A 20,286-nucleotide genomic window follows, 5' to 3' on the forward strand; every position below is an offset into this window, starting at 1 on the left:
GGGTGCATAAACTTAAAAAAAAGGAATTTAAGATACAGAACAGGACACTATTTATTTATAAAAGGGATATTTCTACAATAATATAGAGCAATAATAAAACATAGCATATTTGGACCAAACATCAGAGCCCCAAAATATATGAAGCAACCATTGACACAACAGGGATGAGAAATAAAAAGTTGTACAGTAATAGTTGGGAGGTAGATACCCCACTTAAATAATGAAATAACCAGACAGAAGCCTGATAAAGAAATAGAGAACTTGAAAAGCACTCCTCATCTCAAAGTCCCAGCCAGTTATTTGTGAATATCAACAAACTGACTCTAAAGTTTATGAGAAAAGGCAAAAGACCCAGAATAGTCAGCATGATATTGAAGAACAAAATAATCAACAAACATTAGAGGGATGATATTACCTGACTTCAAGACTTACTATAAGTTACAGTGATCAAGACAGTCTAGTGTTGGTGAAAAATAGAAAATGGATCAATGGACAGAATAGAGAGCCCAGAAATAGACCAACACAAATATAGGCAACTAATATTGTCTAAGCAACAAAGGCCATACAATGAAGGAAAGATAGTCTTTTCAACAAATAGTACTGGAAAAATTGGACACCACATGAAAAAAAATCATTTTACAGACCTTACACCCATCACAAAAATCAATTCAAAATAGATCACAGCCCAAAATGTAAAATAAAGAACTATGAAACTCCTACAATATAACAGGAGAAAGCCCAGAAGACCTTAGGTTTGGAGAAGACTTTTTTAGATACAACACCAAAGGCACAAACCAAGAAAGAAGCAATTGAAAAGCTAGAGTTCCATGTCAAAAGATTGTAAAGAAAAAGCACAAATTGGCAGAAAGTATGTGCAAAAATAATGTTGGATAAAGGACTGTTATCCAAAATCTACAAAGAGCTCTTAAAACTCATCAATAAGAAAATAAACAATCTGATTAAAAATGGGCCACAGATCTTAACAGACACCACACCAAAGATTATGGAAGAAAAACAAACATATAAATGGATGCTTCACATCACTTGTCATCAGGAAAATGCAAATTAAAACAACAAGGAAATACCACTGAACACCTGTTAGAATGGCCAAAATCTAGAACATTGGCAACACCAAATGCTGGCAAAGTTATAGAGCAACAGGAACTCTAATTTATTATTGGTAGGAAGACAAAATAGTATAGCCACTTTGGAAAACAGTTTGGTGGTTTTTTATATAAGTGAACATACTCTTAGCATGCAATTGAGCAACTGTATTCCTTGATATTTACAAACAAGAACTGAACGCTGTGTGCTCACAAAAACCTGCACATCAATAATCATCAGCTTTTGGAGCAGTTTTATTGACTATTGCCAAAACTTGGAAACAACAATATATTGTTCAGTAGATGAATGGATAAGTAAACTGTGGTTCTTCTGGACAATGGAAAATTATTCAGTAGTAGAAAAAAATGAGCTATTAAACCCTGAAAAGACATGGAGGAAACTTAAGTGCCAATTGCTAAGTGAAAGAAGCCAATCAGAAAGAGCTACATTCTGTATGATCCCATCTATATGAAAAGATCAGTGGTCACCAGGCATCGTGGGAGAGGGAGGGATGAGTAGGTGGACCAAAGAGGATTTTTAGGGCACTGAAACTATTCTGTATACTATAATGGTGGTTGCATGTCACTATACATTTGTCAAAATCCATAGTGTGTACAGCACCAAGAGTGAAACTGAATATAAAGTGTAGACTCTGGGTGATAATGATGTATCAATGTAGGTTCATCAATCGTAATAAATGTACCATTCTGGTAGGGATGTTAATAATGGGGAAAGATGTGCATGTGAGGTGGCAGAGGATATATTGTAAATCTGTATCTTCTGCTCACTATATCTGTAAACCTAAAACCACTCTCAAAAATAAAGTCTATTAAAAAAAATACAGACACACTATTAGCCAATTGAATCTAACAGACATGTGTGTATACTCCACCCAAAAATAGCAGAATACAGTTTTCTAAAGGGAACATAGGACATTCTTTAGAATAGGCCATATGTTAGGACACAAAGTACATTGTAATAAATTTAAAATATTTAAATTATATAAAGTATCTTTTCTGTTCACAATGAAATGAAACTAGAAGTTAATAACAGGGGAAAATTGGGAAATTCTCAAAGAAGTAAAAATTAAAAAACACACTCAAACAGTCAATTGGATAAAGTCAAAAGGTAAATTAGAAAATATTTAGAGAAATATTAGAACAAAAATATACCAAAATTTATGGGATGAAGTGAAAGCAGTACTGTAGAGGAAACTTATAGCAGTAAATGCATATATTTTTAAAAGGGGGGAAAAGGCACCTAAAAAAAAAGAAGAAAAAATGTCTTTAATTAGTAACCTAACTTTATACCTTAAATAAATAGAAAAAGAAGAGTAGATTGAAAGGTAGCAGAAAGAAGGAAACAAGATTACAGTGGAGAAAAACTAAAATAGAGAATAGGAAAATAATAGAGAAAAACAACAAAGTTAAAAGTTGGTTCTTTGAAAACCAACAAAATTGATAAGACTTTAGCTAAATTGACTGAGAGAAGACCCAAATTACTAAAGTGAAAACACACATACACACACACACACACACAAAATTGCAGAAATAAATGGATTATGAGATAATTCTATAAACAATTTTACTCCAGCAACTTGAATAACCTAGATAAAATAACCAAATTTCAGAAACATGCAATCTACCAAAAGTGAATAAACCTAAATAGAACTATAAACTAGTAAGGTTATTTAATATATAACCATAAATGTTCCAACAAAGAAAAAGTCTGCACCACATGGTGAATTCTACAGAACATTTAAAGTAAAATTGACACTGATAATTCTCAAAATCTTACAAAAAATTTAAGAGATGAGAACAGTTCCTGACTCATTCTATGAGATCAGCATTAACATGACACCAAAGCCAGACAAAGACAGTACAAGAAAAGAAAACAATGATCAATATATATTTTAAATATTAATAAAAATATCCTCTGCTAAATACTAGCAAAGAGAATTCAGCAACATATTAAAAGGATAACACACCATGACCATGTAAGATTTATTCCTGGAATGCAAGGAAGTTCCAGCATATGCACATTAATTGATGTATTATGCCACAGTAGACGACTAAAAAAAAAAATCTCAATTAATGCATAGCAAATACTTAACAAAATGCATCAACCTTTTATGAAAAACACTTGATAACCTAGGAATAGAAGGAAATTTCTTCAACATATTAAAGGCTGTATATGCAAAATACCCACAGCTAATATTGTACTCAGTTGTGAAAGACTGAACATTTTCCCTTGGGATCAGGAACAAGACTAGGATGCCTGCTTTCACCTCTTCTGTTTAATATGGTATTGAAAGTTCTAGCCAAACAAGAAAAGGAAACAAAACCCAATCAAAATGAAAAGTAGGTAGTAAAATTACTGTTCACAGGTGGCATGATCTTATATGTACACAGCCTTAATGACTGAACAAACACACACACAAACACACACGCACAACCTGTGTGTAGTAAACAATGTGAGCAAAGTTGCAGTATGCAAAGTCAGCACACAAAGATCGGTTGTTTCTATACAATAACAATGAATAATCTGAAAGGAAATTAAGAAAACAATTCCATTTTCAGTATCATCAAAAAAGAATAAAATAGGAATAAACTAAAACAAGTTGTTGAAAGACTTGTACATTGACAACTACTAAACATTGATGAAAGAAATTAAATAAATATATAAATGGAATGGCATCTTCTGTTCATGAATTGAAAAATTAATGTTTTTAAGATGACAACACTACCCAGAATCATCTACAGATTCAACGCAATGCCTATCAACATTTCAAAGATATTTTTTACAGAAATAGAATTCATCTTAAATTAAAATAAAATCTCAAAGGATTCTGGATAGCCAAAATAATTTTGCACAAGAACAAAGTAGGAAGTCTCACACTTCTGATTTCAAAGATTACTACAAAGCTACAGTAAGCAAAACAGTGTTCTACTGGTATAAAACAGACATACAGACCAATGGAAAAAACAGGGGGAATGGAAATGAACCCTCACATATGCTCAAATGATTTCAGCAAGGGTATCAAAAACCATTAAATGGGCAAAGAACAATCTTTTCAACTACTGGTATTAGAAAAATTGAATATCTATGTGCCAAAAAAAAATTAATTTGTACCCTTACCTTATGCCATGTACAGAAATGAACTCAAAATATATCAAGGACTTAAATGTAAGAGTTAAAACTAAAATGCTGTATCTCAAAGAACAAGAATGACAAGAACAATCTAACCCTAAAATAAGTAGATGGAAAGAAATAGTTAAGATCAGAGCAGAACTGAATTAAATAGAGACCTAAAAAATGATACAAAAGATCAGTGAAATGGAAAGTTGTTTTTTTTTTTTTTAAAGAAGATAAACAAGATAGATAAACCATTGGGAAGACGAACTAAAAAAAGAAGAGAGAAAACCCAAATAACAAAAATCAGAAATGAAAGAAGAGACATTACAACTGATAGCACAGAAATACAAAGAGTGATTAGAGACTATTATAAACAACTATACACCAAAAATTTGAAAACCTGAAGGAAAGGGATAAATGTCTGAACACATACAAACTACCCAGATTGAACCAAGAGGAATTAGAAAACATGAACAGACCAGTAATAAGCAATGAGATTGAGGCAGTAATCAGCAGTCTTGCAACAAAGAAAAGGCCAGGGCTGGATGGCTTTACTGCTGAATTCTACCAACTTTAAAGAGGAATTAATACCAATTGTCTTCAAACTATTCCAAAAAAATTAAAACCAAGGTCATTCTCCCAAACTCATTCTATGAGGTCAGCATCTTCCTGGCTAAAAGCAGGCAAAGATACACAAAAGAAAGAAAACTATATTCCAGTATATATATTTTTAACGTAGATGCAAAAATTATAAGCAATCAGAATACAGCAACACATCAAAAAATTATACACCAGGATCAAGTGGGATTCATCCCAGAGATGCAAAGATGGCTCAGATTATGCAAGTCAATAAATGTGATACACCACATCAACAAAATCAAGAACAAAAAACGTGTGGTTATCTCAATAGACACTGAAAAAGCACTTGACAAAATTCAACATCCCTTCATGATAAAGACTCTTAGCAAATCAGGTATAGATGGAAAGTATCTCAACACAATAAAAGGCATATATGATAAACTCACTGCCAATACCATCCTGAAAGGGGAAAATCTGAAAGCTTTTCCCTTAAGGACAGGAACAAAACAAGAATACCCACTCTCACCACTCCTATTTAACATAGTATTGGAAGTACTAGCCAGAGCAATCAGGCAAGAGAAAGAATCAAAGGGCATACAGATTGGAAAAGAAGAAGTCAAATTGTTCCTGTTTGCAGGTGACATGAACCTATGCATAGAAAGAACTAAAGACTCTACCAAAAAACTCTTAGAGCAGATAAATGATTTTTCTATATTGCAGGATACAAAATCAACATGCAAAAACCAGTAACATTTTTATATTCCAATAACAGACTAGCAAAAAAAGAAATCAAGAAAGCAAGCCCATTTAAAATAGTCACCAAAAAATGAAATACCTAGGAATCAATTTAACCAAGGAGATAAAAGATCTCTACAATGAGAACTACAAATCACTGCTAAAAGAAATTAAATAGGACACAAAAAGATGGAAAGACATTTTATGTTCTTGGATTGGAAGAATTAACATTATGAAAATGCCCATATTACCCAAAGTAATCTATGGGTTCAATGCAGTCCATATCAAAATACCAATGACATTCTTCAAAGTAATAGAAAAAAACAATTCTAATGTTCAGAAAGAATAACAAAAGACCACAAGTATCCAAAGCAGTACTGAGCAAAACAAATAAGTAAATAAATAAAATAAAGATGGTGGTCTGACACTCCCTGACTTCAAAGTATACTATAAAGCTATAGTAAACAAAACAGTGTGGTACTGGCATAAAAACAGACAGACCGATGGAACAGAGTAGAGAACCCAGAAATCAACCATCTACTTACAGCTAACTGATCTTTGACAAAGTCAAGAAGAGCATACATTGGGGAAAAGACTGCCTCTTCAATAAATGGTGCTGGGAAAACTGGACATCCATATATAGGAAAATGAAACTAGACCTATACCTCTCGCCATATACCAATATCAACTCAAAATGGATTAAAGACTTAAATATAAGACCTGAAACTATAACACTCCTAAAAGAAAATGCAGGGGAAACACTTCAGGATATAGGACTGGGCAAAGACTTTATGAATACGACCTCCAAAGCACAGGCAACAAAAGAGAAAAATAAACAAATTGGATTATATCAAACTTAAAAGCTACTGCACAGCAAAAGAGACAATTAAAACAGAGCAAAAAAGACAGTGTACTGAATGGGTGAAAATATTTGCAAACTATGCATCAAAAAAGGGATTAATATCCAGAATATACAAAGAACTCAAACAACTCAACAGTAAGAAAACAAGTAACCCAATTAAAAAAATGGACAAAGGAGATGAATAGATGTTTCTCATACGAAGGTATACAAATGGCTAACAGACACATGAAAAAATGCTCAACATCACTCAGCATTGGGAAATGCAAATCAAAACCACATTGAGATATCACCTCATCCCATTTATCAGCACCACACTCTCCCGAGTGAGCCACGGGCTGGCCCCCTCACCTCATCCCATTTATAAAATCAATTATTTTCAATTAAAAAAAACTATAAAACATGTAGAAGAAAGAATAGGAAAAAACTTCATGTCATTTGATTTGGAAATAATTTCTTGGATATAACATTAAAATATATATATACACACACACAATGGAATATTATTCAGCCTTAAAAAGGAGTGAAATTCTGATACGTGCTACACAGCGATGGACCATAAAAGCACTGTGTTAAGTGAAATAAGCCAGGCATGAAAGAAAAGGTGTTCTATGATTCCACTTATATGAAGTGTTTAAAACAGGCAAATTCATACAGACAGAAAGTATAATGTAGGGTACCAGGGGCTGTGGGGAGGAGGAACGAACACATAATGATGAACGGGTACAGGGTTTCTGTTTAAGATGATGAAAATGTCTGTTGTGGATAGCGGTGACGGTTGCACAACATGTGAATGTACTTAATTTGCCCTTGAATCATACACTTAAAATGCATTACAATTGTAAATGTTATATTACACATATTCTAACACACTAAAAGAAAAAATAAATGTCCTTTTTTATTTTCATAATATTAATGTTAAATAATAATTTGAAATTAGAATAAAAAGGTAATATGTACAATGTGAAAGTATGATGAAACACATATGGGTATATTTTACTTATACAAATATTGTTCTTATATAAATATTTTAATAGTAAAGTAATACAGATACAGAATTTTGGAACTTTAAAATTATGCTTTTCTTAACATATCTTTATGTATAAATTAACTATCAAATTGTGTTAAGATCACCTAACTCAGTTTAAACATTCTTGGCATACCCCATGCAAATAACATGACTTAAATGGAAACCTCTGAGAAATATCCACTGGGATCATTGACAAAAACTCTGGAGTCCTATTTTGTTTCCATAAAGTCTTTGACCCACCTAGTCATGAGAAAGACATTGGTCAAATTCCAGCAGGAGCTATTCTACAAAATACCTGACCAGTTCTCCTCAATGTTGTCCAGAACAGTCTGACAGAGAAATGACAACCTATCACAACCAAACAGAGCCTAAGAAAACACAATGAAAAATTGTAATATAGATTCATGACAGAAAAAAACAGTAGGTTAAAACTAAGGAAATTTGAATAAATGATGGACTGTATTTAATAATGTTCCAATACTGGCTCATTAACTGTGACAATGTACCATACTAATGTGGGATATTAATAATAGGGCAAACTGGGTGTGGATTATGTAGAACTTCTCTGATTATCTTCTTAATTATTCTGCAAATCTGTAAAAAGAAATACATCTCTCTTCCCTGCAAAAATCTTTAGACTTGTCAATTGGGTTCCATGTGACTATATACTCAAACAATAAGTGCATAGTTACTTTTTAATTAGTTTCTTTGCTCTTATGCAGATTGCATGCTACTTAACCTGTTTTTACAATATTGGAAGACGAGTTTCAGTCAAATAGCCTTATAGACTTCTGGGAGGAATCCTGAACTAGTAAGAAATGAGTTTCACTACAAAAGTATTTGCTTCATGGTAGCAACCCATCAGGTATTTTTGCAGCTACAAATCTTGAAAAGTAGTATAACACATTGTACTCTTACATTAATTGAAAAAGTGTCTCTTGAAAGTGGATTTCAGAAAACATTGACTTGCACCAGAGAAGAGTTATGCTGCCATGATACTATGTCAAGTCTTTCTGAAATAATGCACTAATCAAAACAATTCTTCAGACCATGTTTCTTTCTTAAGCTTTTTCTTGAGCATGCTCTACATATACCTTCACATTTGTGAAGCAAACGTTGCCTAAGAAATCTAGTCTAAATAACTACAAGTGGTTGTGTGTGTGTGTGTGTGTGTGTGTGTGTTTTAATTTCTTTAAAAAACATATTGGTGTATGGGAATTAATATTTTGGAGCAAATGTAAACTCAGCTGGGAACTAGGATTCTACCTTATCCCATGCTCATCTTATGTATTAATTATTAAATTAAGGTGAATTAAACAATGACATTGGTTCTATACTCTGTGTGACACAAATTCTATTTTATATCATCTCTATATAGAACTGAAGAATTACCCTTATACCTCTATTGTCACTGTAATTCTCATATTTTGATATTGTTCCAGTATTACTTCCTCTTTCTATGAATTATACCAAAGTGTATAATTATTTAAGCACAGAAATATTTACTAGTTTGTTATACACTTTTCTAAAATGCAAGGTATATTTATTTATTCCCTTTGTAACAAGATGAAAGGAAAAATATATCTTTATTAAATTGAAGATGAAAGTTATAATTGGAATGTCAGACATTGTTACCTCCATCTATTAAAAACACGTATGTCCCAATGGAGACCATGGGTAGTGTCTACTAATTATAAACCTGGATAACCTAAGCTGCAAATATTATTGTGAGGAAAATCTATGCATATGAATATTCACTGTACAATTGTGAGTTGGAGTTAAACATTTACTCACTCATTTTCACTTGTCTTAAATGTATCCTCTGCACCTTTACCAATCTATTTTTCTCAGTGTCAATGTGAGAGAATCTTGGAGGAGACAGGCATTTTACCAGGGATGATGATGATGATGATGATGACGATGATGATGATTATTTTGCTGGGTGAGGGGATAGAACTTTCTCGTTGAAGAATCTGCTAAGGCCTTTGAGAAACCTGGCTTTTAATGGTCACCAATGACATGTTATATAATTCACTTTCATAATATGTTTAAGCGTAACTTACACTTTATAAGACGATGTGAACATGTGAACTTTTCATAAATGATCATTTAAATACTCTTTTCTATCTCATTTTATTCTGAAAAAAATGTGAGATGCATACTCTGTATCTTGTTTCTTAATTTTATCAGAGACAATAGGTTAAAAAGAACTGCACTAAGAAAATATTCAACCACATTAGCTGTGTTTTCTTGATCTATTTCAAAACCACCAGAAATTATTTTTAAAAATATTTGAAACCATAACTTGTTAAATGTATTTCTTTACATCATGTACTTAATGAGACAGAGGTATGTTAAGATAACTTAAAACAAAACTGCCTGGTGTGTGGTTGCGTTTGAACACATACACGTAGTTTTCCACTGCAGTGACTCTGTCTTTGGAGTTTAACGTTGGGCATGCACGTTTTCAGTTCTAGGACAGGTGAAGAGCTGAGTGCTGCACTTACTCGCAGGCAGTAGGATCTGTAACACAGAAGGGATAAGACATTGTAATAGGCAATTTCCCCTTATTGCCAATTTAACTGATTTGTATCTCCATTTTGTAATTTGGAAAGGCAAGAGATTTTTGTTACTTTCAGCTACAGAGAATTGCATTTATAGTCTATATTTCAGAGTCTACTTTCAAAGATATTCTAGACTGATGGAGATGGCTCTATAAAATGCTTGTTCTAGTTCAAGCTGATGAAAGTACCATGTAAGTTTTTGTCATAATTATTTATTCAAGCTGATATATCATCTTGAGAAAGCTGCAGATTATTACTTTGAGCTTCAAGAGAAAGCTCCATAATTATCAATTCAAAATGACCCCAACACTTCTATCTATAAAAAGCAAAGAGGCAAATAATTCTTATTTCATGTTTAAATAAGACAAGATACTGTAAGCCATTTATTTCTATATATTTTTTGCAATAGTTACTTCATGAGTACAAATTCTTTTTCTGGAAATTACAGATATATTGAATACTACATTACAGCCTTATAATGCTATACATTTTAATTTACTTTGTAAACGCTGGGACATAGAACTAACTTTATATGATTAACTTTTACCATTTAAAAGATAACTAATTTTCAGTATGAATGCAGAAATTAATTACATTGACTTGCATATGTTTCTCTTTTCCCTTTAGGCTGTACTTTGGAGGTATAAGTTTTCTCAGCTGAAAGGTTCTTCAGATGATGGCAAGAGCAAAATCAAATTTTTGTTTCAGAATCCAGATACTAAACAGATTGAAGCAAAGGTAAACCCAAGAAATTCATTACATACCACACCTCTAACTACATTAATGCCATTAAGAAGCAAAAGGGAGAATGTTTCAAAGAACCAAAAGTGCAAAAAATCACACTGCTAACTCTCCCTGCCTAGAAATGTCCCTCATGGCCAAAAGAATAAATCACTTTAAGGTTTTAATGGCAAATTTTCACTAAAAGGCATCACATAAAATAAATTACATATAAGTAATTGCATTTCTTAGTTTCAATTCCTTATGAACTACATTTGTCTCACACTAGAATAACATCCTGGGAACTGAGGCAGTCACTTGGTAGTTTCACATTCTAAATAATAATTTTAAATACTTTTAAAAAGTTCTACCCTATTTTATCATTATTTATTCTCTCCCTAAATATGAATACAAATTCTTACAAAAAATATTTTTAAATTAATCCATTTTCCCCATGTCATTATCTATTAAGGAAGCTGAATTAAAGGAATGATTTTTTGCTTTGCCCCATGCAAGTTTTCAGTATTGTGGAATATATTAACTATGCTATTTTTAACTGTTCAGAAATATTTGCTATTTTTATTTTTATGAATACATGTATTTTTAAATATTCAAAATCTGAAGTATTTCTATCAACCTACTATGAATAAATTAGGTTGGAATAAATTATAAATTACAAATGTATTACACCAGTGTGGAGGAAAGGATAAATAACAAATACCAAAGAGAAAAATTAATTCTAAGGACATGAAAACCCAATATAATTGTTTATGGATTAAAGTTACCATAATTCTGTTGCACTCCCTTATTTATTAAATTCTGGGGGATAGAGACTTAGCCCAACATTTAAAGCCTTTTAAGGAAGGACCGTAGATGACGTTCCAGACAAATCTCTTGTAATGCTGCTCTGTGTTTAGATTAGACACTCTCCTTTTAACAAGGTGACTTCCTTCTTGACTTATGTATCTGCTCTGCTTTTATCCTTACTCTTCCCATTACATTTTTTTTTTTTGTCTGAATCTCTCCAGGGATATCCCATTCTTGTCTTATATTTGTCTTTGGGCTGGTCTTTGCTAGCTCTTCCTAGACTGTAGTTGGTTTACACGAGAACTGTGGCTGTCACACCCTCCTTGCCTACTGTATTTCTCTACAGCCTTGATGCTGCTCCTGGCCTCACCTTGGTGTGTGCATCTCCCAGCCGTTCAGACAAATGCCTGACATCTTTGTCCACCCCCTTTACTTCACTCCCTCATGCATTCCCAGTCCACATTTCCAACATGGCCTCTTCCCTAAATGCAGACCTGCATGTGCACCCACTTTCTCTCCATCTCCTCTACTGCTTCTTCTCTCTCTTCCCCCACTGCTATTAATCCCTCGGTTACTTCGTGCCAGCCACTTATGCTACTCTTTAAATTGATTCTTAGAGTTACTATTGAAAAATGCATTACTATTATCAAAAATTATTTACTTTGATATCTTCATAGGTTTCTGAATCTTTCAAAGCACAGCACATATCCTAATACTGGTAATTCATGTAGAATCATCAGTTCTACATTTTTCAGGCAAATGAGGAATCTCAACCACCAGTTGCTGATGGCAGTTTAGTACTTGATTAGCTATTTCTCTTGTAACAATTTTTAATGAGCCAATAAACCCTTAGCACATGAAGCAAAAAAGGATAAATGCAATCAAATGAGTATTGACTATAATATTTAGACTTCAATTTAATGTAGTATATATCATACACACAACTAAGTACACTTACTTAACTTTATTAATTATTAGTTACCTGTCAGCTACTATTACTTATTCTTGTTATTCTTGTGTTTTTAAGCATTATTTTATAGTTTCACTCATTAACAGCTAGTTTTAGAAAAGATGTTTGCTTTAAGGAGATTCTCAAACATACAGGAAGCAATTGCAGAATAGTGGACACAGCAGCCTTAAAACGAATGGGAGATGATGACATTTGGGGAGTCACTAAATTCCTTTAAAGCCAGCATTTCCCTCTATAAAATAAGAGAAAATAATATTTCCTTGGGTAACACTGGAGATACCAATCAAACATTGAGGCTATTTAACAGCAAATGGCACTGAACAGTCAGAGTGGTGCTCAGCTCTACAGAATTGTTTAGCCATACTTGTGTGTACCACCTGAGTGTCATCTCTGCTGACCTTATAGAAATTGTATAAAAATTAAAATTAGAATATTTGCTAATTATTTTATAATGTTTAACACTGCAACTTGTGACCAGCGTGTTAACATACCATCAAAGGCACAGAGCAAGGACAGTAGTATGGAGGATTTTGTGTGAATATGTTTTCATCTCTCTGTGACAAATGCCCAGAAGTGCAAATTGCTGGGTGGTGTGAAAACGTTTGTTTAGTTTTAAAGAAAATGCCAAATTATGTTTCAGAGCAGCTGTAACAGCTTATATTCCCACCAGCAATGTATGAGAGATTCACCTTCTCTACCACCCTACCAGTATTTGGTATTTTCACTGTTTTATTTATTTTAGTTCTTATCCTAGTGTTAATTTGCATTTCCCTAATGTCTAATAATGAGGAACAACTTTTTGTGTGCATATTTTCTAGTCATATATCCTCTTTGGTGAACTGTCTGTTACTGTTTTTTGCCCATTTTCTAATTGTATTTTTTTTTTTTTTGGTGCTATTTCTCTATTTTTCTATGTTAATCATGCCAGAGGCTTTTCAGAAAATGGGTTGCATTGGTTTTATATTGCTCTTCTTTTTCTAATTTCTTGAGGTAGAATTTTAGATTACTGATTTGAAACTTCTTTTCTAATATAAGCATTTAGTGCTATTTTTTTCCTTAAAAAAGCATCTAGTGTTATAATTTCCCTCTTAGCACAGCATTTGTAGCATCCCCAAATTTTGATAGGTCATATTTCTATTTTCATCAGCTCAATGTGTTTTTTATTTCCCTTATGGCTTTCTCATGTGCAGATGATTTTTTTTCTTTTTCTTTATCTTTTTAATAGATATTTTTAAAGATGCAGGTTTAGGTTTACAACAAAATTGAGTGGAAAGTACAAAGATTTCCCACATGTCCCCTGCTTCTATGTATGTAGGATTGCCTCTACCAGCATCCCCCACAGTATGACACATTTGCTACAACTTATGTACTTACATTGACACATCAATATTCTCCAGCGTCCATTGTTTACTATGCGGTTCACTCTTGGTGGTGTACATTCTACAGGTTCGTTAAATGTATAATGACATGTATCCAACATTACAGTATCATGAAGAGTAGTTTCACTGCCCTAAAATTCCTCTGTGCTCCACCTGTTCATCCCTCCCTAATTCTAGGAAACCACTGATATTTTTACTGTCTTCATAGTTTTGCCTTTTTCAGAATGACATATAGTTGGAATCATGCGATACGTAGCCTTCTCAGATTGGCTTCTTTCACTTATTAATATGTCTTTATATCTCCTTCATGTCTTTTCATGGCTTGATAGCTCATTTCTTTTTAGCGCTGAATAATATTCCATTGTCTGGATGTACCGCAGTTTATCCATTCACCTACTGAAGAACATCTTGGTTGCTTCCAAATTTTGGCAGTTATGTATAAGGCTTCTCTAATCATCCCTCAAGTTTTTGTGTGTGCACAAGTTTTCTGCTCCTTTGGGTAAATACCAAGGAGCTTGATTGCTGGTTCATATGGTAAGAGCGTGTTAAATTATGTAACTAACTCCCAAACTGTGTTCCAAAGTGTCTGTAACAATTTTGCATTCCCACCAGCAGTAAATGAGAGCTCCTGTTGCTCCACATCTTTGTCAGCTTTTGGTGTTGTCAGTGTTCTAAATTTTCACCAGTCTGATAGGTGTGTAGTGATACCTTCTTCTTTCTTGTTTTAATTTTCATTTCCCTAATGACACATGCTGTGAACAACTTTTCATATTCTTATTTATTGTGTGTATGTATTCTTTGGTAAGGTGTCTTTTAAGGGTTTTGACCCATTTTTCTTAACGAGAGTATTTGTTTTCATTTTATTTTTTTATAACAGTTCTTTGTATATTTTGATAAAAACTCCTTTATCTGATATGTCTTCTGCAGGTATGTTCTTCCAGTCTCTGGCTTGTCTTTTTGTTCTTTTGACAATGTCTTTCACAGAGCAGAAAATTTTAATTTTATTATCAATTGTTTCTTTCATAGATCATTACTTTGATGTTGTATCTGAAAAGTCACCACCAAACCCAAAGTCACCTAGATTTTCTCCTATCTTATCTTCTAGGTGTTTTATACCTTTATGTTTCACATTTTTGGCTATAATCCATTTTGAATTAACTTTTGTGAAGAGTGTAAGTTCTGTGTCTAGATTTTTTCTTTTCTTATTTTGCACATGGATGTGTTAGCCCAAAGGATCATGGTAGGAAGGTATTGATAAGTGTTAATCATAAACACAGCCAGTTCCAGGGAAGTGAGAAGAGAAGGTTGTGACCACAGAACCATCAGAAAACAGTTAAGACCATAGCCACCACGATTCAGGGCTAAAATTCTCAACCTAGAGTGAACTTTGCTCATTATAATACTTAATTCTCTACCCAGGGGCACCATAATTACTAACTAGCATGACATGTATGCGTGAGCAAGCATGAAGATGAACGGCACCTGTGCTGGCAGGCACCGTCTTCCCATGTGATGACCTCAGTAAAGCTTATGCATGTTCACGTTTACCGCAACAGAAGTTGTAACCCTGCCTTGGGGAGACACTGCTTTGGGAACAGTGTTCTGCTTGCTTGTAACAAGTAGTAAACCTTCCTATCAAGATTTCTGGTCACAGTTGCATTCGTAGGTTATGCTCACTGAGAAATGGACCCATCAAGTCTGGTAATAGATGTCCAGTTGTTCCAGCACTATTTGTTGAAAAGACTCTTTTATCTATTTTATTGGCCTTGCTCCCTATTCATAGATCTGCAGATTATATTTGTGTGAGTCTATTTCTGTCCTCTCTATTCTGTTCCTTTAGTTTCTTTGTCTCTTCTTTTCCCAGTATCACACTTTCTTCATCACTATAGCTGTAGAGTATGTCTTGAAGTTGAGTATAGTCAGTCCTCCAACTTTGCTCTTGTTCTTCTACATTGTGTTGGCCATTCTGAGTCTTTTGTCTCTTCATATAAACCTTAGAATCAGCTTGTTGATATCCACAAAAATAACTTGCTGGGATTTTGATTGGGATTTTGTTAAACATATAGTTTAATTTTGGAAGAACTGACATCTTGACAATATTAATTTTTCCTATCAGTGAACATGGAATATCTCTCTATTTAGTACTTCTCTGATTTGTTTCACCAAAGTTTTGCAGTTTTCCTCATGTATATAGATAGTATACAAACCAAAATACTTCTTCACAGCAAACAATTAATAGAGTGAAAAGATAACCTATGTAATGGAAAAGTATATTTGCAAGCCATGTGTCTGATAAGGGGTTAATAAGGGACTCAAACAACCAGTAGCACAAACTCAAGTAACATCATTTAAAAAATGTGCAAAGGATCTGAATGGCCATTTCTCAAAGAAGACATGTGAATGGCCAACAGATATATGAAACAGTGCTCAACATCACTAATTATTAGGAAAATGCAAATTAAAACCACAATGACATATCACCTTATACCTGTCAGAATGCCTATTATCAAAGATACAAAAGGGGTGCTGGCCAGTCAGCTCAGCTGGTTAGGGCACAGCTTTGTAACACCAAGGTCACGGGTTCAGATCTCCATACCAGCCAGTCACAAAAAAAAAAAAAAAAGAGAAAAGATAAGAAAGAAAAATACAAAAGATAACAAGTTTGGTGAGAACGTGAAAAAAAAAGGAACCCTTGTGCACTATTGATGGGAAAGTAAATCGATACAACTATTATGGAAAACTTTATGGAGATTCCTCAAAAAACTGAAGATAGAACTACCATATGATGTAGCAATCCCACTTCTGGGTATATGTTCAAAGGATTTGAAGTTAATATTTTGAAGAGACAACTGTATTCTTAAGTTTATTGCAGCACTATTCACAATAGCTAAGATATGGAACCAATCTAAGTGTCTGTCAAACAATGGATGAATAAAGAAAATGTATTTACACATTGAAATACTATTTGGCCTTAAAAAAAAAGAGGAAAATTATGTTATTTGTGGTAACTTGGATGAACCTAGAAGACATTATGCTAAGGGAAATAAGCCAGGCACAGAAAGACAAATACCACATGTTCTCACTCAGATGTGGAATGTAAAACATTGAAATGCAAAGTAGCAAAGAACAGAACGGTGGTTGCAAGAAGCTGAAGATCTCGGGGTGGGGTGGGAGGGAAATGGGGAGATTTTGGTCAACAAGAGGAATAAATGATATATATTTGAGGTGAAAAATAACTAGACCTTTGCTGGTACAGTGGGTATGGGACCACTGCTTTTCTCTAGCATTTGGCTAAAGAACAATTGTGTACAGTGTTCTGTCTTGCTAGACTGTTCCCCATTAGGTCATACCAGAGAGTGTAGGCTTGTCTTGGTGTTTTTTGTCTGCATCCATTGATATTTCTGGATTCCCAGCCTCTGCACTATGTTGTTTGGGATATATGACGCAAAAACAAAAATGTAACGAATTTACCATCATGTCAGTCTTTGGGTTCCTAGCCCATCTGCCTTCTTCTCTCCTCTTATGTTTGTTTCATGTATGTTGTCCAGCATTTTTTTTTCATACTTAGGGATAGGAATAAGGAAAATGCATCTACTTATCGTCTCAGAACTAGAACTATGTTTATTTTTAAACCACTACTAATGCCACTTTATTACAAATAAATACTTGACTTAGTTGGTTAAGTCTGATTCGTAGTTTTTCATGCTCCATAACTCCAGTGAGACAGTGACAGAAATATTTTTTTTAAATTGACAATTGAAGTTTAAATATGGACATGACTGTTATAATTGGTGAACAGAGTCTGGTACAAAGAATTCTTAGTATGTAGGGACCTAGTTATATAGGTGTATTTTGCAAAATAATAAGTTTTCTACAGTATAACTTTTGGGTTTCACTTTTTTTTTAACTGCTAATCTGATTCATATAAGAATAGATGTCAAATGATTAAAAAATAGTGAGGAATTTGCATGGTTTGAAAGAATGTAACACAATTTAACTTTTAAACTTATATTTCCAACCTCAAAGTTTAAATATAAGATACATTTAAACGGCGGTTGTATTAGAGTTGTAATAGACTTACTGAGGGAGAGATTGTAAACCCAGAACAATTTGTTCAGGTGGAGGCTGCTGTCGCTTAAGAAGAAGTTATTTTTCTCCACCTTTCTTTCTCCATTAGTTACCATCCAGTAGAACATTTTTCATCCTGAAAATATTAAGCAACACTCATTTATCAAAGTCAAACTTTATATTTCTTGCACTGATCCCCTTTTACCAGACTTGATATAGGTAAGTAAATAGGTAGCTATAAATGATGTCTAAAAATGCTGTTATTATGATAGTTTCTTATGTTATTCCAAAGTTTTACTAGATAGTTTATGATGCCCATTATATTGTGCTTTGCTTATTGCTGATTTGGGAATAATAATTGAAAACTAACAATTTCACTTAGTTTTATATAGATTAAGGATATTAATAGCTGTTTACACATAACACTTTCAACAGAACAGATTATAAATGAAATATTTTAATATTTAAAACCTAATTATTGAGTCTAGGCTTATTTTGGAGGAATTTGATTGTATTATATGTATTTCTGCAAAAAATAAAACATTTCTTTGTGCAGAAATAAATAATATTTATTACTTTGCCTTCAATGTGTTCCCATTCCAAAAGTATGGATGGCAAGAGAATATACTCCTTTATTAACAATTGATGTGAAAAGTTGTTCAACGTGGAGGCTGTATTATTTAATGTTTCTTTTCTTTCCGAAATGATCTAAAAGAGATTAAAATTATTTAGAAAGTGGACTCAGACCTTGCCCTATGTGATAATAGGGATATACTTTTAATAAAACATGCTTTAATTTAATAATGCTTTTAGGTCTTTCCGAGCAAATACCTTATAATCAGAGCTTATTTAACAAGAAGCATTGGGTATTATTGCTTGAGTTGCCATGTACACATTACAGGATTAAAAGTTTTCAATAGTATCTAATCATGAGAAAAAGTCTCAGAAATCCTGAAGAAAGACCGGTGGGTTCACTTAGCAATTGGGGAAACTTTGGTTCTTCTTCTTTGTTGTTGTTGTTGAGCTATGTAAGACTGATGTCATTATACAAAAGCCTGCTGTACTTTTTTTCTCTGAAAGCAAAAACCCATAGATTGTCACTTCACTACTCAGAAAGCTTAATAAATTTCCCATTTGTTTTCCAAAGCCTCATTAAACTTCTCAGAATTTGCCTAGTAGAATAGCAGAATGGTTCCCAATTGAGACCATGAGCGATATTGTAGTTTTTTGACAATTTATAAAAAGCTAATTTTATTGCTATTTGGAACTTTTAAAAGTGGCTTATATATGATGCTTACAGAGATGCTAATACATCTAGGATTACTATTCTCATAGCTGTTCATAACTAAATCTTCCAGGTAAAAATATTTTTCTTTACTAGTTTTAATATTATGTTTCTTTATGTGTATGAATTCTTTAAAATTATAAGTTGATATAACAGGAGCAGACAATCCCCTTTCAAACAGAGTATTCTAAAAACATTGGTATAGCTTTATTCATTCAAATTCATGACAATTTCCTAAGCTAGTGTACACAGTGTATTAATCTTAAAGAAATGGACTTGAGATCTGGAAGCCAGGGTAATGCCTTTTGTATAGTACAATAAGGAAAAAAAAATGCTTTTTATTTAGTGGAGCAGAGCAGAGTTTGGAAACATTCTTGAATACAGTTGGTTATTGAAGCTTCTTCCCCCCACACCTCTCCTTTCTCCCAGTCACCACAGTTTCAGAGATTTTATACTGCCGTAACATATATTAAGTATTAGTAAGACTCAAGTCAGAAATTGAAGATTGACTCCCAGTAATGACACATTCTAGCTAATCTCAATAAATCTTCACTTTCTCATTACAAATTATGGATAAAAGTGCCTACATTAAAGGGCTGCTATAGGATAAAACATTCTGTTGTTTGACTGTAAGGACTGAATCCATAACACAACGAATGCAACATCTGGATGCTCAGTAAGTGTCTGTTGCAATCCCCACTAAAGAATTCATGATGTGTTACACCTTGCGTTTTAGTAGTGAATGATGGTAATCTAAATGAATCCCTGTTTGGTACTCAGGTCTTATAAATGAGGATGTTTAATATTCACAAATCTGGATAGGTATTTGGGATCAAGGGTCTCTCTCTCCATCACAAATGAAAGATCAGCTCCCAATGTAGCCTACTTTTCACAATTTCTGACTCTGGCATCTGGAACCAAAAATTTTCGAAAACTCCAAGAATCTTTTCCTCTAACTGCAAAGCTATCCAAAGCACCAGCTGTTCACACTGTGGAGAAGAGAAATGAGGACAGGGCCAGGCATCCATTTAATAGAGCAGGTTCTGCATAA

The 20,286-nt window shown here is 33.3% G+C and overlaps 1 protein-coding gene across 2 annotated transcripts in view; it reads left to right on the top strand.

Annotated features, from left to right (window-relative positions):
• The window catches only part of SNTG1 (syntrophin gamma 1), a 359,598-nt gene that overhangs the window by 329,586 nt on the left and 9,726 nt on the right, over window positions 1-20,286 (top strand). Inside the window, exon 16 of one of the 2 annotated variants that reach the window (XM_063079906.1) lies at window positions 10,634-10,744. The exons of the other annotated variant lie outside the window; for it this stretch is intronic. Coding sequence (XP_062935976.1) covers window positions 10,634-10,744 — 111 coding nt within the window. The remainder of the gene's footprint in view (window positions 1-10,633; window positions 10,745-20,286) is intronic. 2 annotated transcript variants of the gene reach the window in all.

Source organism: Cynocephalus volans, chromosome 15, assembly GCF_027409185.1.
Source record: "Cynocephalus volans isolate mCynVol1 chromosome 15, mCynVol1.pri, whole genome shotgun sequence".
NCBI lineage: Eukaryota > Metazoa > Chordata > Mammalia > Dermoptera > Cynocephalidae > Cynocephalus > Cynocephalus volans.